The sequence below is a fragment of the Neurospora tetraspora genome, assembly GCF_033439725.1.
Source record: "Neurospora tetraspora strain CBS 560.94 chromosome Unknown B0H65scaffold_6, whole genome shotgun sequence".
In the NCBI taxonomy this organism is placed as follows: Eukaryota; Fungi; Ascomycota; class Sordariomycetes; order Sordariales; family Sordariaceae; genus Neurospora; species Neurospora tetraspora.
In genome coordinates this window covers 483,224-510,841 of record NW_026944388.1, presented here as the reverse complement: position 1 = coordinate 510,841, position 27,618 = coordinate 483,224, and the positions used below count along the sequence as shown (strand labels likewise).

At 50.8% G+C, this 27,618-nt stretch overlaps 7 protein-coding genes across 7 annotated transcripts; all 7 read right to left on the bottom strand.

The window, feature by feature from the left end:
• Window positions 1–551: 551 nt before the first annotated feature.
• B0H65DRAFT_577686 (uncharacterized protein) lies at window positions 552–1,748 on the bottom strand (the record flags this gene model as incomplete). The annotated part of the gene is made up of 1 exon (XM_062830700.1): window positions 552–1,748. Exon 1 carries the CDS (start codon window positions 1,488–1,490, stop codon window positions 552–554), a length of 939 nt encoding a protein of 312 aa, XP_062679080.1. The 5' UTR covers window positions 1,491–1,748.
• A 6,519-nt stretch (window positions 1,749–8,267) lies between these two features.
• On the bottom strand, window positions 8,268–9,578 carry B0H65DRAFT_577674 (uncharacterized protein; the record flags this gene model as incomplete). Its single annotated transcript, XM_062830699.1, has 2 exons — window positions 8,268–9,089; window positions 9,132–9,578. 2 exons carry the CDS (start codon window positions 9,576–9,578, stop codon window positions 8,718–8,720), a joined length of 819 nt encoding a protein of 272 aa, XP_062679079.1. The 3' UTR covers window positions 8,268–8,717.
• Window positions 9,579–9,648: 70 nt separating this feature from the next.
• On the bottom strand, window positions 9,649–10,791 carry B0H65DRAFT_510331 (kinase-like domain-containing protein; the record flags this gene model as incomplete). The annotated part of the gene is given in 4 exon segments (XM_062828391.1): window positions 9,649–10,074; window positions 10,167–10,250; window positions 10,487–10,633; window positions 10,648–10,791. 4 exon segments carry the CDS (start codon window positions 10,789–10,791, stop codon window positions 9,649–9,651), a joined length of 801 nt encoding a protein of 266 aa, XP_062679078.1.
• A 1,474-nt stretch (window positions 10,792–12,265) lies between these two features.
• On the bottom strand, window positions 12,266–14,678 carry B0H65DRAFT_510330 (kinase-like domain-containing protein; the record flags this gene model as incomplete). Its single annotated transcript, XM_062828390.1, has 6 exons — window positions 12,266–13,049; window positions 13,121–13,418; window positions 13,573–13,766; window positions 14,194–14,264; window positions 14,343–14,399; window positions 14,451–14,678. The coding sequence occupies 6 exons, from the start codon at window positions 14,676–14,678 to the stop codon at window positions 12,266–12,268; spliced, it is 1,632 nt and encodes a 543-aa protein (XP_062679077.1).
• A 2,258-nt stretch (window positions 14,679–16,936) lies between these two features.
• Window positions 16,937–18,098, bottom strand: B0H65DRAFT_550626 (kinase-like domain-containing protein; the record flags this gene model as incomplete). Its single annotated transcript, XM_062829753.1, has 3 exons — window positions 16,937–17,398; window positions 17,474–17,689; window positions 17,778–18,098. The coding sequence occupies 3 exons, from the start codon at window positions 18,096–18,098 to the stop codon at window positions 16,937–16,939; spliced, it is 999 nt and encodes a 332-aa protein (XP_062679076.1).
• Window positions 18,099–21,681: 3,583 nt separating this feature from the next.
• B0H65DRAFT_444174 (uncharacterized protein) lies at window positions 21,682–22,033 on the bottom strand (the record flags this gene model as incomplete). The annotated part of the gene is made up of 2 exons (XM_062825671.1): window positions 21,682–21,916; window positions 21,957–22,033. 2 exons carry the CDS (start codon window positions 22,031–22,033, stop codon window positions 21,682–21,684), a joined length of 312 nt encoding a protein of 103 aa, XP_062679075.1.
• Window positions 22,034–24,797: 2,764 nt separating this feature from the next.
• B0H65DRAFT_250406 (putative MEK1 protein) lies at window positions 24,798–27,176 on the bottom strand. Its single transcript, XM_062822450.1, has 4 exons — window positions 26,750–27,176; window positions 25,856–26,560; window positions 25,129–25,790; window positions 24,798–25,061 (listed from the first exon to the last, which is right to left on the bottom strand). The coding sequence occupies exons 1-4, from the start codon at window positions 26,792–26,794 to the stop codon at window positions 24,914–24,916; spliced, it is 1,560 nt and encodes a 519-aa protein (XP_062679074.1). The 5' UTR covers window positions 26,795–27,176; the 3' UTR covers window positions 24,798–24,913.
• Window positions 27,177–27,618: the final 442 nt, after the last annotated feature.

The window sequence follows — 27,618 nt, the reverse complement described above, 5'->3', positions numbered from 1 at the left end:
TCGCTGTTATTTGTCCCGAAACACAGTTTGAGCTGCGAAGTACCGATAGCTATGAGATCATGCTTCCCCATCCATACCCTTAATCCCCACTCAACCAAAACACCACACTGCCGTGGTGATGGAGCGGGTACAGTACAACAATTGCGCGATAGCAAGAATAGAGTTCCAGAGTGAAAAATGCCCAAAGCTCCAATTGCCATTTGCCCTATAACTTTTTTGTTCGTTTCCCCATTCCCATTCCGCCACCATAAAAATATAGACCATTATTGAGTAGTGATGTCGAGAGTAGAGAAAAAGAACAAACATAAGTCTGGTCGATGATGATGTGAAAAAACGCTGTCGCTTGATGATGGTAGAAACTCCCGATAGTCCCAATCCGATCCGATCCAATCCAATCTTCCCAAGTGTCCCGATGCATGCCAAATGAAATGTGGTATCATCGTAAAAAGAAAATGCAAAATGTAAAACGCCGTGCCCAATGCAGAAGAGTGCTATGCAAGATAATGAGGAATCATTGTAGAACAAGGAAATGTGTGTGTGTGGTGAAGTGTTTAGTACACCCCTATCGTCGACACAAGTGTCGGACCACGGCTTGGTAGGTAGTAGCCCTGGTTGTGGGTGAAAAAGGAGTCCTTGTCTTGTTCTTGTTGATCTTCCTCGTCGTCTTCTGTTTGCTCTCCCGCTTGCTTTTTGGGCGACGTCGATGATGTGAATGTGGATAGGATGGTGGTGGGCGGCGAAGGCGGCATGTGCTCGTCTTCTGAAGAGTCCGAGTCGAGATCGAGTTCTGGCGGCGACGCAGAGTGCGAAGGGCTCCTCTGCAGGGCGAGATGGGTGTAGTCCTCCTCGTCGTCTTCGACGTCCTCCTCCATGTCTTCGTCGTCGTTGTAGTTGTAGAATTGGTGCAGCGGCGCTTGCATCGAGTACCGGTGAAGGCTGCCACTGCTGTGCGAGGGTATCCTCCTGAGGGGGACGGCATCGGCCATCTCGACGTCCTCGTCCTCGTTGTCCTCCTCGTGGTCGTCCTCGCTCAGGTCGCTGTCCGAATCGGAATCCGAGTCGCTGTACTCGGCGTCCTCGGCTTGCCAGTCGTGCTCGGGCTCGTGGACCACCGCGTCGGCCCATTGGATGTGACGCTCTTCGCTGCGGCTAGAGGCGCCGCGGACGGATTGGTTGAACCATGATTCTTGTTCCCTCTCGGCATCGGCGAGCTCGACCATCAGCGAGTCGAGGAGGTTGGCGTGTCCGACCAGGAGGCGGAGGTTGTGATCGGGGCGGGCAGCTTCCGAAGAAAGCTTTGCCCTTGCCTTGTGGGCGAGGTAGTATGTTTGTGTGATGGACATCTTGTTGGGCTTGATGAATGAAGTGCGAATAGTAGTAGTAGTGGTAGTGGTAGGATATGTCGATGCACTGGTAGAGAGAGTGCCTAATAGTTGTGGCCTCGATGGTGGTGGTGTTGTGGTTGCGGTGAGTGTTGTTGTGGAAGACATGGTTCTTTTTTTCTTTCCTCGGAGGGCAGAATCGGGGGGAGCTCTTTTCTCTAATAATATTTGGCTTGGTGCGTTTTCGCGTCTCGGTTCTTGGTTCGAGTGACTCAAGACAGGGGTCAAGCCGATTGCGGGCCCGCCAGGTAAGGGCGTGTAAAGGCGTGTAAGGGCGTGGGCGTGGGCGTGGGCGTTCAGGCAGGCGGACTAGGACCGGGGGTGGGGGGTGTGTCTTGATAGAGCAAGTCCTCAAAAAGACGACAGCAGTCGCGACGAGTCTCGTCCAGCGTGTGAGTGGATAGTGAAAGACGGGTACTGTGAGGACGGAGCCTGAGAGTGGAATCCGTGATTGCAGTAGTGGAATCTTGCGTGGCTTCGTGCCGGCTTTCGAAGGTCACTTGGTGATCAAAAGTTTCACACTAGAATGGCGTATCACAAAAGATGTTGATGGTAGCAAAACAGAGGAGCCGGAGCGAAGCCTGACGATGCATCATGGGGATGTGCTTCCTTTTGTAAACCTTCAGTCTGACCCTTCGTTGGGGTGCTTTCTCGGGTTCGAGACACTCCAGACACCGCAAGGTCATCAGCACAAGGGTGATGCGTCCATCCGCAGCAGCAGCTGACAAAAAACCGAGAAGCCGTCAAGCCGACTTTTGGAGATTGTGTAAGGTACGTACCTGGGCGGCGGTACGTACCCCAGGTACCTATCTTCAGTACACCCCCCTGTTGTGTTGCACTTTGAGGTGGTTCGGCCTTTTAAACACGCCCTGGCGCCGCCCTTTCCAACAGACACCTGAGACTTGTCCGTCGGCGGCGGTGAAGCGCACATTTCACGATCCGAACTCTGGATGCTTGGAGTTAGGACGGGGGCTCGGCCGCCGCCCCTCGGTCTTTGATCCGTCTCCTCCTTGTCTTTTGTCTGGCCGCAACTTTTGCAAACTTGTAAACTCCACCGCTCGGGCACGCTACCGGTCTGGCTCCTGTCAATCATGTGCGCCCCGACGTTGCAAGCTTCATCACGTACATTTGTTGAAACGAAATCTGATATCAATCTGTGGTTGGGCCTTGTTTCCGTTTCAAGAATCCAATCTAAACCCCGCGTCCCTTTGTCACGATGGTTGTGAATGGAACCGACGGAGTTAAGGTGGTTTGTAATCACCGTCCCGATCAGAGAGGTACATTTGCTTACTACACTTCCTATCGTGGATGCCTTCCGGGGATTTCCATTCTCAGCGACGTCTTTCTGGTTGTCATTTCGCAAAAAGGCATCAGAGAAGCCGCTCTGCAAATTTCACAATCCTCAAACCGATTGACGCATTATCCTGATTTTTAAGCAATACAATACCATATTCATGCATGCTATTTCCCGCTGAAGCTGAAAATTCCTCTTTGACAGCTTGGAAACTCCGAGATAATCCCATGACTTTGCAACTCGGCTTCTTTCGCGACGTGGCGTTCTCACTGCGTTATCTTATCTACCATACAGTTCCAAACTTTCCGGTGCATTCCCGACTTCCTAATTCAACATCGACAGGGTATCCCAACAGATCCATCCGCGTGCGAAAAACCATGAGAAAAAAATTTCTTGCAGGTACCCAATTCCCACTTTTGGATTCTAGGCTGTGGGTTTCCTTTACCTCCGCCCGTTTCTACGGGAATCTGCGACACTAGTTTGTGCGGCTAGAAAAAAAAATGTTGATGTTCAAGGCGAGACCCGGAGCCATCGCGGTGCCTGGCTACGGGCACACCTCATGCAAGGAGATGACGATGAGGTTGGGCGGGCTCGAGGCGGGCCACCTCAGCGATCAGGCAAGCAGCCAACAACACCAAAACACCAACAAGCAAAGTCATACTCGTCGGTTAGGTGGGAACGCTTGCAGCCAGCCAACCAACTCTCCTCGTCCCTCTGAGAGTCGGCTTTTTTACCTATATCTTTCAAGTGGTGTATCTTTCAAGACTTTCAGCCACAACACCACCATTTCAAGTACAATTAACTCAAGAAGACATATGGGAGGTAACCTATACTTTGCGTTTCTAACGAATGTTTTTGCACAGTCCCAAATGTCCAAATGACTTCAGTGTTGAACTCAGCACTGAGATTAGTACAACCCTAACCCTCCCTCGAGCAAGTAGTAACGGATCACTATGAAGAAGAATTGCAATGGAAAAAAACAATAACAATCCAAAATAACGAATCGCTTCGGGTACCGATAGATAGCCCGAGTTGAGACGTATCGAATGAATGTCTTTGCACATGGTTTGGTTACATTTTGGTTGAGGGATTCCTTCAAAGCTTGAAAGATATACGGCTTGAAAGATACAAGTAAAAAAGCCGACTCTCAGAGGGACGAGGAGAGTTGGTTGGCTGGCTGCAAGCGTTCCCACCTAACCGACGAGTATCAAGCTGTCGCAAGCACCCGACACTAACAGCTCCACGTCAAGAAACAACATTGAGGGGTCTAAACCGTTGGAAATTGAGGCACTGCAACAGCCTCGCTTATACTCCCGTTGTTTACACCTCGGCCAGCAAAGAAAACAAGATGCGTTGTTGGTCTGCTGACCGAAGCCCCAATTAAACCCCTAGGACTAAACTCTGTACGAAAGGGATATTTTGGTTCAACTTTTCGTACACGCTTCCCATTTCCTCTTTTGACCTAACAATCGATGGCTCCGTACTCCAGGCACTGCCACCAGCAAATTTCAGTTGGCAGCACAGTTGTTACCTGTTACTACTGTAGCCAGGACAAGCCTTGGTTGTCATGTCAGTTGCCGTTGCGCCTATCCGCAGGCGGTGAAGGAATTCAATTAAGAGAAGCAAGCACGGGGCTGCACGGCCTGAAGCGAACAAAAAAGCTTGAATCTAATCCTTCCATGAGGTGCCCTGTCACAGAGACATAAGGATGCCATCATGCGAAACACACACAATCTATCGATCACAGGCTTGTGCACATTACATCGCCGGTTCCGTTGTGTGGGCGACGAGCATCGGTGGCGGGAGGAAAAGCTTGAAGCCTGCCCTGGCAGCCTGGAAATTATAGTTCGGGACCGCGATCGTAACGCCGAAACCCACGCTGACTGTCAGTCGCAGTGTGTGTCCACGGGGGGTGAGGGGAGTGATGTGAGTGCACTGCTGAGTCCATGAACGGGACTCGTGGGTGAGAGTGGACGCCGCGGAAGGAGTGGATGCTGCCGTGATCAACCGGGGCGCCGATGAGTCGCACGGAAAGAAACCCGCCGTTCATCTGTTTTTTTTTCTCTCTTTCCCTCGAAACCGAATTGTTGTGTGGGGGGAGCGAAAGGATCGCCTCGGCTTTCAACCCGTGACAAGTGTGGAAGCGACGGGAGTGGGCGGGCACTTGGCCTGGCGCGAAGCCTTGCACAACTCCCCGCTCTGTGCCTGCCACAAGCCAAAAGTGCTCCTCTTTGCGCAACAGATGGCCAGTGCACGACGAGCTTTTGGCGGAGCTTTTGCAAGCGCGGGCCAAGTCGGAGCTTGAAGAGACGGGATCACTGTGAGCTTTGTCATTGGACGATTTACTTGGACCCCACTCATAGGGCTGAGGAGGAAAGAGCGATAAAGTCGGGACGAAAGGATCGGAACTCTCACTTCAATCCGCTCTCACTCAAGTGGAATGCGGAGGAAGTCTCAGCCCAATGGAGATCATCTCGCTTCACCGTCCTTTCCCCATCAACGTATGTATCTAGCTGATTCTCTTCAACGGCAACAGCCTTATCAGCCGAGACTCGCTCAACGGCGATACGGGCAACTGTGGCTTAGCAGAACAACAAGTCAACGACCCATAAGGTTGACCGCTGCGAAGGCTGTATCCGTAAGCTTGAAGATAGTCACTGCGGATCTGCTGCTCGTTGTACAACCAAGAGAAATCCATAGAGGGGAGCCTGGCAAGCCAAGAACATGAAGCTTACCTAACTCTCGTCAAAGTTCACCGCACGCAACGTTAACCTGCGAGCCTGCGTAACGACACCCCCTACATAGACCCCTCAAAAGGGGCTGGCCGATGCGTCATCCGCTGGCGTCGTATCAAAGTCGCTACCAGATATCGCCAAATCGCATCCCGCAATCGCCAGTCGGAGAGATGATGCGATGCTGTCCAACCAAAACTCAACGTTGCCGCTGACAAACTCGGGGCTGTGCAACTGTTGAAAAGGTTGACGTGCTGCCCAAGTACCGAATGGAGAAACAAGGGGTTTGCGGAGTGGGATGTCAAGTGTCATTTTCAGTATCAACATGACAAGAAGACTTGACAAGTGATACATATCACTCTGTGTCTGGTCCCATATGCAGATCGTCCGAGGGTAGGACTGTTCACTGAAAAATCAGCATTATCTTCTCAATCCTCTATATGTCAATCGTCACCGTTACCACGAAACCCAGGTAGTTTAAGCATCGTTGAGAACCGCAATGTCCCGGTATGTACCCCCAGCTCCCGTGGGGACACGGATTTAAGATGAGTCGGAGACAAGGGTGGTGACGAACTCGGTGGGTTACAGCCGAGCACGAGAAGCTCCTCGCATGTCAGCCAATCCCCACGTCAGCACTCACACGTACCCTTTACAATATTGCTGCCTTGTCCGAAACGACGCTGAGCACTCGGAAGCGGAAAACAGAAATGACTCGGCGCCCTTTTTCATGCCGTCTCCGATCGGTCTGTAACCCCGAACGCCGAATATGGAATTGTTGATTACTTGACAGCCCCAGACACCTGCCGCGTGTACTACCAACCACCAAGCACACTCTTTGCTTCGTCATCTTCGAAATGGGTGTTTCCCCAGCCTGCCGGGACAAAAACACCCCCAGGACCCCTAAAATCGCGTTTTGCAGAGCTCATTGGTGTTCGGATGCCTAGACATACCGTCTTCCGTTTCGGGGCCGGGCAGGCACGGATCGTAGCATCCAAGATATTCCGTGAGGGCACGGGAGACTACGGGATATCTCTCATCTTGTGACTTGGATGATTCCTGTTTTCCGTCTGGTCGAACCGCTATGAAAGATCACTCACTCAATTTGCCCAGGCGATGAGCTTCCTCTGGGGCATGATTTTTCAGAATGACGAATCGCAAGTCAAGCAGAAAAGATAAGCGCGAATACGGGCAAACCTAACGTCGCCCACAACCAGGTTGCCCATCATCACAAAGGGTAGGAAGTCGTCTATCGGCTGTCGTCAAGAGGCGGAGAACATCATCATCATCTGGGGTCCTGTTCCCCAGTCCAAGGACAACACAAGCACAACAGCAACATCCTCCCGTCTTCTCCGCGTCTACAGACCTACCACTGCTCAAGTGCCACAAACCCACGATAAGAACCAAGAAGCTGTGCCATCCGCGCCAAACCCGTGCCAGCCAGCCCTAGTCCTAGCCCCCAATCTCCCTTTTCCCCTTTTCCTAACGCCGTATAACGCCGTGTCGACACATACTGGCGCCCTATGGCGCGCGCAATCAAGCGCCAGTCCCAGCCTCAACCCCAGCTTACAGCTTACAGCTTACATACCCCCTGCCCTGGGCACTGGCCGTCCCTACGGTGTTCCTTCTAGAAGGAGACGCCGCTGCGCCGTTTCGTCAAGGCGCTCGTCAAGCCGTGCCTCAAGGGTCCTTGTGTCCCTTGTATAGACGGCAGAAGCGGTTCTCAGCCACGGTAACGCATCCGCTCTTCCCGGTTGGTTCTTCTTTACACTACACTACACTATACACTACATATGTAGACAAGGTTGCGGACGGGACCGGGACTGACTTAGTGGTACCAAACTGCTGGGTCGGTAGCGTTCGCTGGTGTTTTCCCGGGGTGCCTGGGTCGCTGAGGATCTAGAGGACGGTAGGGGGGACGTTAGGGGAGAAGGTAGCTTGGGTAGATAGAGGTAGGTAGAGAGGTAGCTGTTTACCCCTTTTGGATTTGTCTCCGGCTTGGGATTGGCTGAGACTTACATACATACCTTTGAGCCTACCTACCTACCTCTAGGTACCGCTTCTACTCACTCAACCCGGTTTTACTCAACCCCTGTCCAGCTCCGGGGCTAACTGAGAGTAGCAAAGTCCAGCACGGGAGTGCGATGCCGCTGGCAACTCCACCAATATATGTCCCCTCAAGCGTCCCAAGCATCTGAGTCGCCACGTTGGCAAGCATGCGATCAGTTGCGATCAGGACTAAACGATAGCGCTATATCTGTTCGAGCAAAACCGGTTTGAGTGAGTAGAAGCGGTACTACCTGGGTGAGTTACACGAGACCAGAGAGAGAGGCGGGGGAGTAAGTAAACACACCCCTAGGTACCTACCTAACTAAGCACTACCCTTGATCGTAACTCTTCCCTGGCCTGACGCTCTTGCTGGACGGCTAGCGTATTGACGAGGAGGGAGCCAGCTAAAAGCTAGGAGCTAGGAGCTAGGTAGGAGTTGGGTGGTGGTAGGAGGGAGCTTACCCCGGATTCCTACCTATGCAGCCTGCACATCGTCTACACATGCAAATCTACCCGGGACTAACACGAGATTGCGTCTGGGAACCTGAGTACGATGCTAGCTCCGAGTACCTAGGTACCTTACCTATCCGTCTCATGTTCCTCTCTCTGTTCCTGCGTCTCAAAGTGCGTCAAGCACTTGACAGACTGGAAGATTCGATCCTAGTGTAACCAACCACCCAGTCAGCCCTACAGACACTCACTCACACTTACAACCTCAAGATGGAGACGTCCAAACCAAAAAAAAACCAAAAGGTCGTGATCATTCGTTACAACACCACATAAATCTATCTCAAACCTTGGTACTGTGTTTAGTTTTGTTGTTCAATATTTGACATCGCTGCTTCCACGCCTGACAGTGAATATGTAGAGAAACACAAACTTTTCCTGGTACAGGGGAAGAAAAAAAAAGAGACTAACATGGTTGTGAAGAAACGCAGAGGCGGCGTGAGAGAGGCGCGGTATCAGCTTGAGGTAAACGATCACCTCTCACCGTTCCACATACAAGAAAAGCGTGTCTGTCATGTATGCGTAGTTCTTGATCAACTTCAGGCAAGTTGTACCCAGATGCCAACATTCTCTCACAATTCCCGTTTCTCCCCTTCTCGTTGCTATTGCTGCTACTGTTGCTGTTTCTACTGTTGCTGCTGTTGCCGCTGGAAAAGCGCTTGCTGTGCTCGCTCGCTCGAGCTCTGCTTGGTGCATTCGACTTGAACTCTATTGAGCCCCCTAGAGGTGTAAACACCGTCTCGCTGTTGCCACGACCTAATCCCTCGGTGCCCTGTGCTTAGCCTTTTTGATATGGCTAAACAGCTGGCTACGGGTATCGAAACTACCGGCGCACACCCTGCAAACAAAACCAGCGTTCGTCTTAATTCGCTTGGCCTGTCGCTGCTGTGCCTCCTGGCGTTGTTTCGCCTCGGCCTCCGCCTCGTCCAACTCCCGCTGTCGTTTCTGCTGCTGCTGGTGTTTAATGAATTCTTCTTGCCTTCGCTTTACCTCTTCCTCGCGCTTCAGCTTCAGCAATTGTTCTTCCTCCTCCTCTTGTTGCTTCTGAAGCTCCTCTTTCCGCTTCAGTTCAGCAGCACGCCGTTGCAGCTCCTGCCGCCGCCGCTGCTCTTGCAAGACAAGGCGATACTCTGCCCTTTATTTCTCCAGTTTCGCTATCGTCTTCCTCACTTTTCTGTGCGGATGTTCGCTTCTATCCCGCTTCTTGCAGACCTCCGGCCGCTTGTACCCGGGTGCGCGCCTGCGCGTCCCTTTGTCTACAGCGTGCCCGGACTCTTCGAGGTGCTCGAACAGCGCATCGCGGCTGTCGAAGTCGTCGTTACAGAACATGCAAGACCTTTTATACTTCTCTTCTTGGCGGTCAAACAACGCTCCGAATCCAAAGGGATCAAAAAAGTCATCATCAATCGGACGCTCTCCGGGCATGAGATCCCGATAGTGATCGGGGTTTTTCGCGAGATGGTAGAAGAGATATCTTCGTTCGGAGAACGTTAATTCGCATCCGAGGTAGGTTAGACTGGGATCGATAGTAGGCTCTAACTTCTTCGCTGATACTGGATCGTCGAGAGCCGCTGCCGCTTGTTTGAGGTCCCAAGGGTCAAATGAGCGGAGCGACATATGCTTCGTGAATCTGCGCCAACTTAGAACGGGTTTCGCCCTTTGAAAATCTTTGGGGAGGCTTCATAACTTACGGGTTACTCATATTCATAATCGTTCTTTCCATGGAGAGCCACTCGTGATCCATGATCTGGTCCATCTCCAATCTTTGCCGCGGGTTCGCATGCATAGTCCCCAGGATGAAGTCGATGCAGAATCCGGTTGAAAGACCCAAAACCTGGGAAGGGAAGCATCTCATACCGGCACAATACTGGAGAAGGTGTTGCGGTTGCTCAAAGGGCGGGGCGCCGGTACACATGCAAAATACGACGGCCCCTAGTGCCCAGATATCGACCGCGGCCGTATACGCATCCGATGATTCGAATAACTCGGGAGCGATGTAGCCATAAGTACCAATGTAGTGGGTGTACAATGTAGGGCCGCCGATGTTTCTGGCTATGCCAAAGTCTGCAAGCTTGACCTTCCATTCAGGGCCTGGCGTATCGACGAGGATATTCTTGGATTTCAGAGGGGTGTTAGATCTGAGCAGTGTATGTATGGCTGGCAACTCAGTTTGTGATTTGTGAGGGTGGTGATATGTAGACTTACCAAGGGCTTGAGATCTCTGTGGAGGAAGCCTTTTTGGTGCATATAACGTAAACCCATCGCGACCTGTTTCGCAATCAAAGATCCCTCTGTTTCCGGGAAAGGTGCTCTGTCGTCTATGTATTACTGGAGGTCGCCGTACGGCATAAACTCCATCGCAATGTACAGATTACTGGGGTCTTCGAACCAGCCGAGGAATTGGACAAAGTGTTGTTGATACTGCCCATAAGTAGAGGTACAATAACCTCATTTGGTCAGTAATCGTGGATTTTTGCTCCCGTTCGAACGGTAGGTGCTATGTTCAGGTAGGTAGAACCACTCACCCTGGGATCGTTCTTCTTCGAGAAAGTAGCGAGAGCTTGGAGCTCCCGCTGCGACGCCATGAGAAAGCCGGCGTGCTCTTTGCTGATTCTTTTGACGGCGCGCAATCTACCTGGAAGAAAACCGCGTTCGCACTTTTCCTTATAAACCTCTCCGAATGCACCCTCTCCCACAAGTGGATGGGACGCCACTGTTCAAAAGCGCCTCCGGGAACTGCATGGTGACGGAGCTTTTCATTTGGATGGTGTTCATCGGAAGCACTCCCGATCCTCCAATCCTTCAGAGGGGCCTCCAAAAAGCTTTCCATGGTTCATGAAGAGATGTTCCATTCTTGGGTCTTGCCGATGAAGGTTGTTGTTTGCCGCGTGGGAAATTGGGGGCGTGAGGGGGGAGTATCCGTTTTGGGGCCGCGTGGTCGCTGTTTGACTAACGCGACTCGATCGCGACTGTTTGCTTCTTTTGCGCCTTCCAGAAGCACGTGAATGGCCAAAAGCTTGATCAAAAACAGAAACCTCAAAGGTTGTGTTTCTATTGCTTCGAAAAGTGAAGGAGGTGAAAAGGCGACGACAGAAAAATAGAAGTAATTCTGTAGTAGTAAAGGAAGAAGAGAAACGAAAACCAGGGCAGCCCAGCGATACTGAAAGGGACGGGAGTGCCGGTGAATGGGCGCCAAGGCACACTTAACAAGAACACACCCTTTTGAAGGATAGCGAATATAACTCTGCTGTACACTGCTTGGTTGCTGAAAGCCCGATGTGGAAATATTTCAGCCGAGCCTGAACAGGCTCCTTCTGATCGCGCAATCGACACCCTTGGCTGTGACGGCGCAGCGGAAAATGCGCAGCCTGAAATGAGAGAGAGCAATGAACGGGAAAATACTCGATTGGAGGTTTGTTGGGTTGAAGAGGAAAAGGCGCACCAGGCCCAGCTAAATACTCTGCAGATGGAAGCTTGGGGTGGAGAGCACCTTCCGAATGTTACAAGCCCGGGCCGGAGTGCTTGCAGTTATGCAGCCATTATGATTTTCATACATCTAACCGAGGAACAAGCCGCTCTTTGAAGCCCACGAGAAGTTGCAAAGAAGCCAAGCAAGCCCGCGAGAGACTTTGCTTTGTAACCTTAATCGAATGAACGGCAGCATGTCGAATGAATTGGCGCGCAACCCGGTCATGCGGTTTCTCCCCCGCAAATCCGTTCAGTTAAACCAACTGGGTCGCCATTTCCAACCCGTTTATCTAATTCATGGCACCACGGAAATCCTTTGGAAAAGTACCTCTCAACAATCTCAAGTAATATGAGCTGTCGCATATCCGAGAGTCGGCTTTAACTTGAAGCAAAGCGAACAGGAAGGGTTGAAACCGAGGAGTGTCAAGCGAGACTCTGAGTGTGAGAATGCTTTCCGGGACCAAAAAGAGAGGCAATCCATGTTGCATGTCCAAAGAGACCTCGCCTCCCACTCAACAACCTTGATTCTCTTGGCCTTCTTCCACGCCACGCTTACGGCATCGAATCTCACCTGGGAGGATGGTGCTATCCGAGGGTTTATCAGGCTGCACGCAACCCGACTCTCCTTGTCGATTCTAACGTTCAACTGGTGGCTTAGTTTTCCAATACCACGAAGCGGGTTTGCCCCATGATGTTCCGGACCCAGAGTGAGAAGTAAATATCATCATCGTGCCTGCAGTTTGATGGATATATCGAGGGCGCCGTGTGATGTTTAGCGTATCATGTATAAGGGTGACGTCCTCATCTGTTTTCTCTTCCTCCACAAACCCCTTTCTCTACATAAGCACTTGAAGAGCATCTAGATCCGTGATCTTAGTGACTCCTCCTCCTGACCCCCAATGTTTCTTGGGCATCCTATGCCTAAACTTATTCATATGCCAAGTCAGCGCCCTACGATGGTTGAACTTCTCGCCGCATACCATGCAGGTAGTTTTGAGCTCTTTCTTAACTCGTTTGATCCTCTCTGCGTCGGGCTCTTGTTCTTGTTCTGTCGCGTCTTCAGGCTCTTCTCTCGCCCGCTTTTCCCTTTCCTGTTGCTGTTGTTGTTGATGTTGCTGTAAAAGCTCTTGCTGCACTCGTGCTTGGTCCAGCTCCTTTTGCTTTCGTTCCCGCTCGAGCTCTGCTTGGCGATACAACGCTTGTCGCTCTAGTTCTTCCGCCTCTTCCTCCCTCTTGACTATCTCCTGTCTTCGTCTCAGCTCTTCCTGTCTCTTCAACTCCTCCTCTTCCTTTTTCTTCCAGAAAAATGCCAACTCCCTTTGGCGCTTGTTTTGTCCATCTGGCGCTTTTCTGTTTATTGACTCGGCAGCCAGTCGCTGTCGCTCTCTCTCCTCTGCCTCCTCTTTTATTCTTTGCTGCTCCTGGTCCACCCGCACAGCATCATGCCTCGTGATCCTCTCGTCCCTTGCCTCGACTCCTAGGCTATCCGCGGGGTTTGATTGGTTGCATGTTATACAGGTACGCGTGGTGTGGATTTGTGTATTGGGTGTGGGCGCCCTGCTGGTGGCTGTTGACCTGTTCACCATGCTCAGCGTAGGAAGCGACTTGTTTAATAGCGACCTATAACAGGTTAGATTGAGTTCCATTTCAAGTCCATTATCTTGGAAAAGGTTAGGGGACTCGAAACTTACGAATCCGTCAAAGTCCTGCGCGTTTCTCGCATGTGAAGCCACTCCTGGTCTAGAATTTGCTGTATGTTCAACCTCGTTTCTGGGAGCGGGTGCATAGCCGCCAGGATGAAATCGATACAGAACCCCGTCGATATGCCCAGCACACGGCTCGGAAAGTCCTTTTGACCCGCGCGATAATGCTTCAAGTCCTCGGAAGTGGAAAATGGAGGATGACCGGTTCGTAGACAGAAGGCCACAGCCCCCAGCGACCACACATCGACCGCGGCCGTGTAGTTTGCCAAATCGAGCATCTCCGGGGCTATATAGCCGTGTGTGCCACCGTAGAGCGTACACAAAGAGGCCCCCCCGAAGTCCCATGCGATTCCATAATCGGCGACTTTCACGTGCCATTCAGGCCACGCTTTTGCAACGAGAATGTTCTATAATTCAACCACGTTAGTGTTGAGCAGTACACTTGACAAGCTGGAGATATACCGAAGGTTTGAGATTCCTGTGGATGAAATCATTGGTGTGCATGAATTGCAATGCTTCTGCAACCTGTTGAATGATCGTAGCTGCTTCGTCTTCTTCGAACGGCGCCTTCTTATCGATAAACTGCTGGAGATCGCCGAGCTCCAAAAACTCCATGGCGAAATACTCGTCTGGGCTAGAAACGCCTCTCAGACCCATTACGCAGCAATGGGTCTGGTGCATGGATTCGCGAAAAAATTTAGGTATATGGCCAACCCTGCAATTTTGTTAGCAAATCAATATACATCCGTTTTTTTACATACCTACTATAAGTAATCCTAACTTACACGACCATATAAATCCATTATAAACTACTAAAACGTTCAACTCTACATTCTAGGAGCAATTAATATAAAAGCATTTTGATGTTTAATATTAAATAAAGTAACTAGTATAAAATTTTAATTAGTTAGCACGCGCTACCGCTCGTTGATTAAGACGGTTAAATCTGGTTAATCTATCAAAATCCGTTAGCAAGTCGGTGTTGTAGCCAGCTTAATATAATTAGCGCGCCAAGACTGACAAGGCGCTTAAGTGTGGGAATGGGCGCTTCTAGCCCTGACGAGTAGAGGTAACTGTCATCTTCATACCAACAGAGAAACTGAACAAAGTGTTGCTCATATTGATTGTGAATCTGCAGTGTGAAATCAGCTACCTTTCTTTTCCAATGGATTGAAAGAAAATGTTCTGGACAGGTAGATACAAAACTCACTTTGGACCGGTTCTGCTCGTCTTGGACGGAAAATGTGGCAAGTGCCTTGAGCTCCCGCTACGACGTCTTGAGGAAGTTTTCTGCTTGAGTCTTGCCGATTCTTTTGACGGCGCGAACCTCGTGACGAGATTTTCCCAATTCACATACTTGCCGAAAAACGTCTCCGAAAGTGAAAGCACCGCTTCCCAACCGCTTTAAGGTGCGCCAATAACAGTTCGTTTGCCAATGGAGTTGGATGGTGTCCATGCCATCCCACTCCGCCCGTGGTTCAGCGCGGATTGTTCTCTGAAGCTCTAGCCTCCAACCCCGCAAGGAGGCGTCTAAGAATTGCTCCATGGTTGTTTTGAGATTTGCTTCTTGTTGTTGCTAGATTGGTACTTGTTGTGAAGGAAAGAAATCGTGGTATTTGAAATGTAGCCCCGTTTCAACTGACGCGACTCGCTCACTTGTTCCATTCACTCTTTTCAAAAGATGGGACATTGGTGAGGTTCACTCAAGATGCTCTGAATTGAGAGTCCGACACTGAGTGATGAACCACTTCCGAGGTTGTCTGGCAGGCCATTCCGTTCAACGCCTGTGCCGGCGGCAAGAGGACGCACAGTTGACGCCCATGCATACCTGTAGTTCCCAGCAAGGATCAGGACTTGGTCCATTCATCTGCGAACGCCAACGGCCCTTTTAAAGCTTCAATTGTCCAAAGAAAAAGGCACAAGAAATGAGGGTAACAATCGAGAATAGGTAGAATGAGTCGTCCCGCAAATTGCGTTTGGTTGCCCAAGGCGGTTCGCTGTTCCGCAGGTGGTGTAACAAAGGGCTTGTAATTACGATGACATCAACACTAACAATACGCCTCGGTATGGCAGTAGCCCAGCTGTTAGTGCTTGCTGGTACACATCGGTAAACCACCCCCTCTCCCAAAAGACAGCAACAACCTCCTTCGAACACCCCCGATTTCAGGAATATACTGGTTAACCAGGCGTTTGAAGGCTTACAAATCCATTCAATCTAGCAGAATTATTCAATCATCACATCAACCAACCCGGTATTATGTCGCTTCGACCTCCACCGCATTGCATAAAATCTCATTAGGGGTGAAAACCAACACCGAATCTCGCAATCAAAGAACTCAAGAAACAACGGCAGGGCTAGATATCTTGAAGATACCTTTCTTATGTGGCTTACTATACACAGACAATACTTCCAAATTCCCTCCGGGGTAGTCAAGATAAAGACGTTCTACTTGACGACTGCCACCAGGACCATGCTGGCAGACAATATCAATGGAATCTCCGAATGGCGAACATAGTCGAACTGGCATCTAACGAGTTGTTGCCAGTAAACTACCTAACTCTACTATCAGTCCGAGTTCCGTCAGTTATGTTAGCTGATAGATCGAATAACTCAACAAGTCTAGAATACAGGTAAACAGAACTCCCTCATACCAGACTCGCTCATAACCATCATGTATAGGCCACTACCCCTGATATGAAGACCAAGGTGCGAAGCAGGCATAGTATCCCTTTGACATACCCGGTCGCTTGTAGCGATTCACTCACGAAAGTTGCAGGCTCCATACACAGACAGCCGAGAAACATATGAAAACCTCGTTACCAACATGCTCTTGGGTTTCCTCTCACCCCTTCTGGGTTATCACTCCGCCGCGCCAACAAGTAAATAAAATCAGCTGGTCAAGAATACCAAATCATGACATGGCAACGAAGAGACATGATTGTGAAAGCCAATCTTAGTGGATTGAACGATCAATGTTTCCCGGCTTCCTCAAGAACACCTTCAGCGGTCAACCCCTCCTCTCATTTTCTCTCTGTCCTCTCGTAAGGGATATGTACCTAAGCACTGTGGAGATGGCAACCCTGCCCATCCAGACTCAAACGTCCACATCTCCAGCTCAGGCGCATAATTGTCGTGTCCTCGGCATCTCGAAATTCCATACCGTGTTCAAGGCACTTATGCCTCATTAACTTCCACATATTGTGGCAGGTCCGTCCGCACAGTTCGCATTTGCATGTCGATCGACCCTTCGCCATCCGCAGCGTTTCCGTTTCCACGTATTTCCGGTGATCTTCTTCCTTCTGCTGTTCAAGTCTCCACAGGGTGCTCTCCGTAAAGTCTCTCTGGGGTTGGCTGTTGCAGTTCTGTATCTTGTCTAGCAACCACTGCCTCGCGATTCCATACTCTCGCGTCCTCTCTTCTCTCTGTTGGTTCTGCTCTTTCAGCCGCTCTGACCTCCGGTGCTGCCGCTTCAGCTTCTTGACTCCCTGTAAACAATTTCCATGTCGCATAAAATGCACAATGAGGCTTGAAACCGGATCAACCGTATGTCCTTTTTTCTCCAGGTGGTCGAACAGCTCATTCCGCGCCTGGAATCTCTGGTGGCATACCATGCATGTATCTCTTGCCATGGCAGGAAATCCCCCAATTTGAGCAACAAGAGGCGAATGGAGTGGTTTGGTGGGCTTTTCTACATTGTTGTGTAAAATTGACGCAGTCGACAATTGCCAAGGAGAGTTCACCTTGGGCAGTGACTCTTGGGACAAGCATCGCAAACATCTGTATCAAGTGTCAGATTAATGTTCTCAGACTGGGTGAGCCAAATCACTGTGAGCTCGTACGTACCGGTGTTCCACAACTGATGCATCCTCAATGACGTGAAGCCATTTATGGTTCAAAGCCTTTTGTATCGACATCCTTTTGTCCGGAACCGGGTCCATTGCATTCAAAATGAAGTCAATCGAGAGCTCTGTTGAAGCGCCGAGCACTGAGGTAGGGAACTGTCTGATTCCCGCACAATACCCCAGCATGTCGTCCAGCTTGTGGAAGTGCGGGATGCCTACCAACAGACAAAAGACGACAGCCCCCAGGGCCCATACGTCTACGGCAGTTGTGTAGTATTGTGGCGAGTCCACCATCTCTGGAGCCATGTAACCGCTCGTACGGATGTAGTCCTTGGAGGGCCAGGTATCCTCGACATTGGTGGCAATTCCGAAATCAGCGAGCTTGACGCTCCATGCGGGCCCTTCAGCAGCGACAAGGATGTTCTTGATATTGCAAGTTTCAAAACGGTCAGTGTTTACCATAGACTTAGTTGAGGGACTTGAGCAACAGTTACGTACCGAGGGCCTCAGATCTCTGTGTACAAAACCTTTGGTATGCATGTACTGCAAAGCGCTCGCGATCTGGCCTGTAATCAAGGGCGCCTGTCGGTCTGGGAACTTTGTGCCTATCTCGATGTATCGTTGAAGATCGCCATGCCTGACGTACTCCATTGTCAAGAACAAGCACTCGCGGTCCTCGTACCAGTTGAGCAGCTGGACAAAGAGTTTGTGATGCTGAATAAGTCGATGCCGTCCTTTGGTCAGCAAGCTTTCACTTCGGAATACGATGATGGGTTGTCAAGACCAACTGGATGCTACTTACCTCAGGCGCTGTTCTCTTGGAGAATGTAGTCAAGGCATAAAGCTCTCGACGTGATGACTGAATGAAGTTGGGCCGGTCCTTGCGAAGCTGCTTGACGACGCGTACGTGGTTGAGTGTGCGCCCGTCTAAACCCCTTTCCTTCCACACGTGTCCAAAAGAATCGCTTCCCAACCGTTCCACGCGGCGCCAGGTTTGAATAACACCGCCGTCGCTGTTGACGTGGTAACGAACGCCAGCGCCAACCGATGCGACACTGGTATGGCCTAGTTTCCAATCCCGAAAGTGGGTGTTGAGGAAGGGATCCAAACCCAGGCGATCCATCGTGGGAGCCCGAAGTGGCTGGCTGTGCTCTGATCAGTTGTCGCCGGCAAGGAGTTGGAGTTCGACTGGGAGGGTCGCTTGCTGCGAAGAGAAAGTGATTTCCGGTAGACGGGACTGGAAGAAGTTGATGCAAGGTCAACTTCACTTCACGCGCCGCGGTCGTAATGTTGGAAGGCTCAGTACAGGTACTCGATGTGATTTTGAGCCTGTCCACTTCCTCTTCCTAATCTCGAAGCCCTTGCGTGATTATGGAAGGAGCTACCATACTTTGGCTGATAATAGAGGTATCTTGGCCGTCCCCCAGAAACGGAAAGAACTACCACCCTAGATGTGTCACTTCCTCGTCTGTTCCCCATCACCAGAACGCTGACCTGACTGGACCCGGACCTCAACCACCACCCGACAGTAGAAGTGTTCATTGCGATCGAGGAAAATTATAAAGAGCTCTGAAGCGAAAGCTTCACATGGTCAGTAGGTTCCGCATCTCTGGTTGAGCAACCGCACTCCTTCCAAAAACTAGGTCGGTTGTTGTTGCACTCGCCATTTTCTGAGTTACCAGCTGAGTTTTCAAAATGGTGGCATGAAGGAAAATGGAATTATTGGCAAGAACTATGTAGTTTATCCGTAAATTCGCAATCCTCGAGGTGGCTTGAGGCAACAGAGGACTGATTCACCATATTAAACGCCAGCCTGGTGGGTCGGGTAGGTGGATGGATGACTTGTGTGTTTTCACCTATCTTACACGACACATCTGCATTAAACTCAAGAAAATTGACATGATCAAGAAGTTAAACGCCCGACCTTTCCTGTATGTGCATTTCCTTGCATATGACAGCGGGGTACTGCGTTCAAATTTTGGAGTGTCCAGAGAGAGTCCTTTGCACCTTCTGCGGGGCTGAGATGGGATGGATCTCTCGTCGCGCCTTCCGCCAACCGCGCCCCCTCCCAAAAGAGGAAAAAAAAAAAAAAAAAAAGGAAAGAAAGAAAGAAAGAAAAACAAACCGCCGCCAGGCACAAGGCTGTTGCCCGCTGAGTCTGTAATGATTTTTTTTTCTTCAATAACGTCTGATGAGGTCATTGTCAGTACTTCTACCGCTGACGAACTCAGCCACACGCACTCGGTCAGTCACTGCCCAGAACGACATGTCAATGAACAGCAGATTTCGAGAATGTGGTAAATTGATGATCTTTCTTTACGTGCGAGAGAAGGATCGATTGACGGCCCTGACTTCCAAATGCCTATTTCTGTGTCTGACAGAGCCCGGCCGGCCGAGCCGGCTCGGCCGGGCGGGCAACTGCCACGTATGTAGTAGCCCATAGGAAGTCAGGGCGTGATTGAAAGAAGTCTATGATGAGAGAAAAAAACAAGAAAAACAAAACAAGTGCCGGCTGTTGACCTTCTAGTGCTGTTATTCCTAGACTCCCACGTCTTTCCAACTTGCCCATCCCCCCTTCCTATGTTTCCCACAATGTCTCTCCTCTCCCCTCCCTTCACGCCGCTCCACCGGTTGTTATCCGATTGATCTTCTTCACAACCGGTAGAGCGACGCAAGGTGTTCTAGCCCCTAAGTTCAGTGCAAGAAGAGGGGCTTCAATTCGTCATGGTTTAACGACAGAAGGGCGTCGCAGCCTCGGTCAAAGAACCCAGCAGCTGAGGTTGAGGTGGGCGTTGAGAACGAGGCTGTCGGGGCTGCCGTCATTGTTGTTGCTTTCGGGGTGGATGACGCCTTGGCAGGCGCCTCCGTTGCTGAAGGTATTGCCGTTGCCGTGGCCGCTGGCAGCGCTTTTCCCCTTTCGGGGGCTTGCGGTGCCGCGGCTGGTTTGGTAGTGGACGTTTCACTGCTTCCGGCCGCCTGTTCACGGATATTAGATCTAGTCGGTGTTTTGATGGTAAGGATGAGTAGAAGAAGAGGGGAGTACTTACCGATGATGGCCGCGGACAATTTTGTCTCCGTGTCTTTCTTGCTTCTTGCGTGGTTGTTCGTTCGAGATGTGAGGTATCGATTTGTGTTTTGGGAGATGTCTGTGGAAGGTACTCCGGGTGATGCTCGGAAGACCAGTGCCTCACAACGTGGGTGGTAGAAAGAGTGGAGAGGGAGAAAGTTTTGCTTACCGTACGGAAGGGGGGTGTGTCTGGCCAACGCTGTATCAATAGTAATTTTACCGTTGCTAAAAATTTCAACGGTTGCTCAATCCGTGAATTTGTACCCACGTTTAACAGACCCCAACGTTCATTCTCTTAGATATATAGCAGCTTAAAACTGTATAATTACCGTCATTCAACTATTCATTAACCGCTGATAAAACTCAAACGTTTGGAAATATTAAACGTTGGAAGAGATTAAATGGTCATTCTGCTGTTCAATGGCCATCGAGGCAGGTGCAAACGTCTTAAAAAGTTAATGATTGAGCAACCGTTGGCCGGACCCCCCCTCTTTTAGTACGGTAACCCAAAGAAAAATTGTATTTATAGGTAAATGGGTTTGAGCACGGCCCAATACGTACAACTACGTGATTGAAAAGGATTCGTCAAAATCTACCTGTAACCGGCAGTCTGCAATGCCTGGCTGCATGTGCTTGATACCCGGGCGTGTCAGATCACGAAAACCTGAGCCCCAGGTTAACCCATCCGCCAAACCGGTAGTGGGCAATGTCATAGAACGAGGACAACGGCAGGTGATTGTAAGAAAAGACTACACATAGGCCGACCAAAAAAACAGTGGTCCTGTGAGACCCTTTTTTTTTTTCCCTTTGTGAACTGCCTGGACGGTAAGTCTGTTCCTTCTCACTGACTTGCCGAGTACTTGAGCGTGCAGCTGCATGCTGCTTATGATGCTTAATTTAAGGTTAATTCAAAGTCCGGCGTTGCAAACCCATGACAACCTCTATTCCCTAGGTTCCACCGTTGTATGGTATGCTTGTGTTAATTTCGTCCCGATTTACTATCATTGAGGTGATCACTAACTCTGTCATGACTCATGAGTGGCATGTGCAGCTCAGTACGTTGGTTGTGACTTTGGGTTTTATTTTTTTTCTCTCTTATTTTTTTCCCTTTCTTCCCCCCCTGAACGTGTCTACTATGACCGGAAATGGAGTATGTCAGTTAAACGGTCAATGAGCGGAACACTTCACCGAGCAAGATCTCCTTGTTGACGTATTAGATTAATGATCCTTCCCTCTACCTACGTCGTGTAAGTGAGAGGAAGGATCGACTGACCAACTATCTAATGCTCAGTGCTGTGTCTGGCAGCCGCCACCACCCGCCAGCCGAGTCGGTCCGGCAGGGCACGCAGAGAAACTGCCACGTATACACTAACCCATCATGATGTCGGACCGTTACAAGAAGTGAACTTAATGAAAAAAAAAAAAAAAAAAGGAAACCATGAAACGTGTATCGCGGCTTCCGATCTGGACCCTCGGTGCTTTGTTTCCCGGAGATTATTCCTTTCACATTTTCCTCAGAAATAAGAGCTCATCATCGGGAATAATAAAAGAAAGTTCCCTTGTCCTTGTACGTCCCATCCTCCTCCTCCTCCTCCTCCTCCTCCTCCTCTCTTTTTCGTCGTTATCCTTTTCGTTTTCGTCATTCGTAGATTTCGTTATCGTCGATTTCGTTATCGCCGTCGTCCCTGCCTCCACGCGTTCCATGGCCTGCCTGCTTGGTATAAGCGGCAGCAGGCCGAGCTGATGAGGCAGAGGCAGGTGTTGACCAACAACGCCAGCATCGTTGTTGCGGCCTCTTACACCGACTACCCACCAGCCCCGACTCGTGCCAATCGCTCGCTACTCGATCTATGTGCCAGTTAGTAAACTGGTTCCTTTGAAATGATGACAGGCAGGACACTCACATCATTCTACCCAACCGTAACAATCTGATCTTCCGCAACACGGATGCCGCCTGCACCTTCGACATAGGCAATCGGCGCATTGCCCATAATCTTCGAGTCCGTTGCCCAAAACCGAACAGATGGCCGCTCCACCGGTTCTTGTCCTCGCTTGCCGTTCTGGCAACCAGCAGAGCGGCTCCATCGGTTTCATGTCCGGTCTATCCCGGCGGCCCCGGCCCGGGCTGAGAAAGCCTCCCGGCAATTGAGGGAAAGCGGGGGTCCCGGGGGCGGTACATAGCCCTTGGTAATTCGGTGAGCAACCTAGAATGGGAAAATGGAAAAATAAAATAAAAAGAAGGAGAAGAAAAAGGAGAAGAAGAACTAATGAAATAATGAAGCAATGAAGCAATAAAGCAATGAAGCAATGAAGCAATGAAGCAATGAAGCAATGAAGCAATGAAGCAATGAAGCAATGAAGCAATGAAGCAATGAAGCAATGAAGCAATGAAGCAATGGGAGCAATGAAGCAATCTAGATTCCTGGAGAGTTTTGGAGAGCAACGGGAGTAAGGGAGAGTTTGGAAGTGCATTAGAAGCATTAGAAGCAATGGGAGCAATGCGAAAGCAATGAAATAATAAGGCAATGGGAGTAATGAAGAACTTTGGGAGCAATGGAAAGCGTTGGAGAACAATACAGAATATTGGAAAACAATAAGAGAACGTTGGATAGTATAAGAGCCTAGAGTATCAGAGAGTATCAGACAGCATTGGAGAGCATTGGGGAAAACCAGAGAGCATTGGAGGGCCTTGGAAATATTGGAGGGTCTTAGAAGCATTGGACGGCCTCTGGGAACAATTAAAACAATGATTCGGTATCCAGAGAGGGGTTTTGTTGATGAGGATTATCGAGTGTAGCGAGGACCCCAGCCTCCGGGAGGGCCTCCACGGAGTGGCCACCGGAGGTAGAAAGAAAGAAGGGACAATGCCTTGACTGGCTATACAAGCTGGTGCAAGGCGCCAGCGAGTATAGCGCTGTCAAGTACACCTCGAAGATTAGGATAGTGCCTTCGCTTCTGACTGCAGCGTTTGCAAGTAGGCTTGTTGGCGGTGGCAGGGCATTTTACAAGGATATCGGGGATGGGAGTCTTTTAAATTCCTCGTCCTCAATAAGCGCAAGGAGGTTTTCGGTCCCTACAAGGGGATTTCCAAGTGTCGCGGGCATGGTGGCTCGGCCCGCTGGAGTTGTGGTCGTCGTCGTGGCGGCGGTGGAGGCCGTCGACGGGGTGGTGGTGGTGGAAGTGGTCGACGGGATGGTCGTCGACGGGGTAGTGGTCGCCGCTGTTGAAGGCGTCGGACGACGCCCGTTCTGGCCGTTGTTCCGAAGCTTGGCCATGTTTAGATGATTTGGATTGAAAAAATTTCAATAAAGAAAATTTTTCTTCTGGACGCTGGCTATGCTAGGATTGTACGCAATCCGGCACGAAAAGAAAAACAACCAGATAAGTGGTTGACGGGAGGATGGTCGATAACGACCTGATATGTGGTGGTGAGGTTTGGTGTTTCTTGCGGGGGCAAGGAACGACCAACCAGGAGATAGGTAAGGAAACAGAAGGGAGAGCTTTGGGTGCCTGGAGATGGCTGAGTTTGTTGTCGAGATGCTCTCGGGTCCTGTGTTGAATGAAGGAGAGGAAAAGTAGAAGGTCAAGTTCAGTTTGGGAAAATTATTCATCTACCTACGCACGGGCCCATCATCTACAAAATAATCACAACCTGGCAATGAACACAGGTACATATCCGTGCATAAGGTATTTATTCTTGCCTGATCTTGTAGGATTTCGGTTTTCGGAGTTAATCCGTAGTGGTATCATGGTGTTCATCACCAACTCCATCATGAACGACCACTCAGTCCTCTGTTCTTTTTTCCTTGATTGCCTATCTTGCTTGGCATCGGTAACTGACTGAACATCTTGATCAGCCCAAAAAGCAATGAAACTGCCACATATCACATGCATACCTCGTACATTTCCCATGACGTTCAAATTGGTGATACCTCCCTCCCATGGAGTTGTCATGCCCAAATCCCAAATCCCGATTTCCATGAACGTCAAGGGTTAGGGTTCCCATTAAGGGGTGTTCCAAACTTCCAATTCCATCCACACCACTCATCCACTCATCAATCCCATTCACAGCTGTAACCTCGTTCGTAAGTAACCTCCGAGAAAACACACACCCAAAAAGGACGGGATATGGGAAAAAAAAGAAGTGGCCCGCACCGGACTCGAACCGGTAACTTCCAGTTTACTTGGTAACAGCTCACGAAGAGCTCTCTCGCATTACTCCCAGATGTGCCAACGGACCACGGAAGAGACGGCTGGTAACCTTTGCTATATACCCCTAGCCTAGCGGCTGTAAAAAATGGGATGAAAGGGTCAAAGGGGGGAGGGGCAAACGAGGCCTTGGTGGCAGCAGAATCGCATGCCCCCATAGGGCAAACTATGTATGTGTGTATGTAATTGGCGTGTGCAAGATGTGGAAGACCAGTAAGCAAGATGTACCGGCTGTGAGGTGCAAGGGCGAAGTGCAATCATATCGGCACATCAGGTCTGGGTTCCTGTTATTCACTTCGTCGTTCGAAGGGCACTTCTTCAAATATGTTTCATCAATGTTTGCTAACCATACCACAAGGGTCTGCGAGCACGGCAAAAACCTAAGCATGCTATCAGTGCATATACAAATCCCCTTCCATTCCTTGCTATGAGGTTCATATCATATTTATATACCCAAAAACCTGTCAGACACGAGCCGCGCCGCCGCAGCCATCGTTCTCGTCTTCTTCAAAAACGAAAACACCGGTCTCGACATCCTCAACTGAGGAGGCGATCCCGATGTCTTCCGGTACACGACTGTTGTGCTTCCGGCGTTTGCAAGATTTCCGTGACCTATGAACTGAACTCGCCGGTTTCGATCGATTGTTCCCACCGCAGACACACTATGCCTTTCCTTCCTTCTCATCCTCCCAGCCCCATACCGTGGCCAAGAAACGGGCCACGTTGACACGCCTTGATCGTATCTCCAACATCCAGGGGTGGTCGAGCATACGCCAAGGGCTCGCTCTGCGGTTGGGGTCCTTCTCCAAGCTACACAATTATCCTGGTAAGCAAACTAGACCAGGGAACCAAAAACAGAAGTGAAGAGTGTACATACCAGCAGTCAATGAAGTACTTAAACTTGTCAGTCCAGAAAATGTTCGCATCAGGCTCATCCTTCAGCTTTGGCACAGGCTGACGGACGATGTACGTCAAAAGATCGATAAGACCGGCACGGGGTTGTGAGTCGGTACCGTCCGCGGGGAAGGGGAATCGGTGCTGTGCAACCTCGAGCAGGGTAACACCCAAAGACCAGACGTCCGAGGTGATGGTATATGACTGGCCCGTGATTCGCTCAGGCGCCATGTAATAACTGGTACCGATGAACGTGTTGGCCGCGCCATTCGTGCCATAATCGCCCGAGACACCGAAATCGCAAAGCTTGACCTCGCCGTTGCGGCAAAGAAGGATGTTGCTAGGCTTAATGTCACGGTGAATGATCTTCTTGCTGTGGAGATAGGTCAATCCGTGGAGGACGCCCTCGGCAATCTTGCCCAGGACTCTTTCTCCTGTGCGCCCGCCGAGCTTCTTGACTTCCTTGTAGACACTGTCCAGAGAACCGCCTTCGCAATACTCCATGGCAATGGAGATGGTCGCGGACTGGGTGTCGACAACGGCGCCGAAGTACCGACAGATGTGCTCGGAGGCACACTGCTTATTGAACCCTAGTTCACGGACGATTTGCTTGGCAACGTCCTTGTCGGGGTTTGCTGTGATGATCTACTCGGAAAGTCGTCAGCAAAGATTCGAGCAAATCAGAAAAATCTCGGACTGGAATGTCATACCTTGAGCGCAAATACGGTCTTGCCGCCCTTCAACCTGGCTTTGGTGACCGCACCTCCCGCGCCCTCGCCTAGGGGTCCCAACTCCTCGACTCTCTTCTCCATCATGGCGATCCTCCACCCATCGTCATCAAGCTCTTCGACATCTAGTGTCCTCGCTTTCTCCAGTGTAAGCTGATCGAATGCTTCCAATCCATGCAGGCTGTTTTCTCGTTCCATACCCACACCTCCCTCGCTGGCATTGGAGTACAGAGAACCAACTGCAGAGACGGGGTCTGGTGTGCCGTGTGGCCTTTGTGCGCCCATAAACGAAACATTGCTGTACCGGGTGTCGGCGCTGGTAGGGTTGCTCTCGGGGCCAAAGCTGCCACTCCTGCTATGGGCCGCACTGCTATCGCTGGCGCCGCTAGCGCTATAGCCTTGGGCACCTGGTCGTCCGGCAGGTTGCTCATGTGGTATTGTGGTGCTACCCATGGGGGTAGCGAGTTTGAGTTGTGGTGGCGCCGCACGCGCCGGAGGTGCGCCGGGGTTGCCAACGGGCTTGACACTTAGGGACGGGGGGATCGCAAGGCCAAGACGTGGGGGACCCCGACCACCGGGGCGAGCGCCGGGGATGGCTGGCCGGAGGAGGGGTGCGGGGGCTGGCGCCATTGTGGGAACGGGGGATGGTCCTTGTTGGAGCTGGGGTGCCTGGATACCTGGGTTGGCCTGCATAGTGTAAAGTGTTAGCGGTGGTGCCAGCGAGCGAGTATAGACGCAAAATGAGTGTTGAGAAGTGGGAGAGGCGGCCACCAGGCACCTTGAGAGGATAGGGGCAGAAAGGGCGGAGAGATGATGCTGTAGGGGCAAATGGGAGTCCTTGAGTAAAAGAGAGAAAGGGGTAGTTTCTATACTTGCCTTAGGGGCAGCATCATTGCTGCTTTGACCTTGGTAATCGGCCATGGTGGTCTGTTGATGGCAGATGCCTTTGCTGTCACTCGGTTGAGGTTGCGACGCGGGACGGACGCTTCGAATCTGCAGACAAAGGGTTCAGGCTCTGGAGGCCGGACAGGCCTCAGTGTTTGGAATGGGCAGAGGCCTGTGAGGCGAAATCGAGCTGGTCACGAGACGTGTAGTGGTGCCGTTGGTCTTTGGCCGTAGATCGTCTTGGGGAGACTACGGTAGTCTGGGCCGTTATGTATCGTAGTTGTGCGACGATGACTTCACTTTTTCGCTAGTGCTAGTTGCTGACTGGCGAGGAAACGAGGTCGTCGAGAAAGACAGTTGTCTGAGGTGCAATGGGCGAACAGGCGACTTGGGATGAAGAGACGAGTCGTTCGGACGAAAAGCAGCAGTGCGATTTGTCGGCGGGGGAGGGCGCACTGTATGGTAGGCAGGCCCGGTAGGTAGGTAGTCTCGTAGGTCAACGTCAACTGGCAAACAACAACGAGATGGCGACAGGTCGAAGTGATATGGTGCGGACGTGTGTCTTTAAATCGGCCGGAGATGGATGATAGATCAAACGTCGGTTAATAAAAATGCCGGATGTCGGTATAAAGATGTTGGGCTTTTGTATGTAGGTTCAAGCTGTGTATGTGAGTGCGGGATGCACGGCTAGATATGCAGGCTGTTGGAGGGCAGGCGACACAAGGACTCGTAGGACTCCAAACTCGGTTGGGAAAGACGGGACCGGGCCGGACTCTGGGAAATGGGCCAGGCGCCGAGGGTGAGTTTGGTGAGCCACTGGCAGTGTTGCAAGCTCGGCGGAGTCGTTCTTGAGCGGAGAT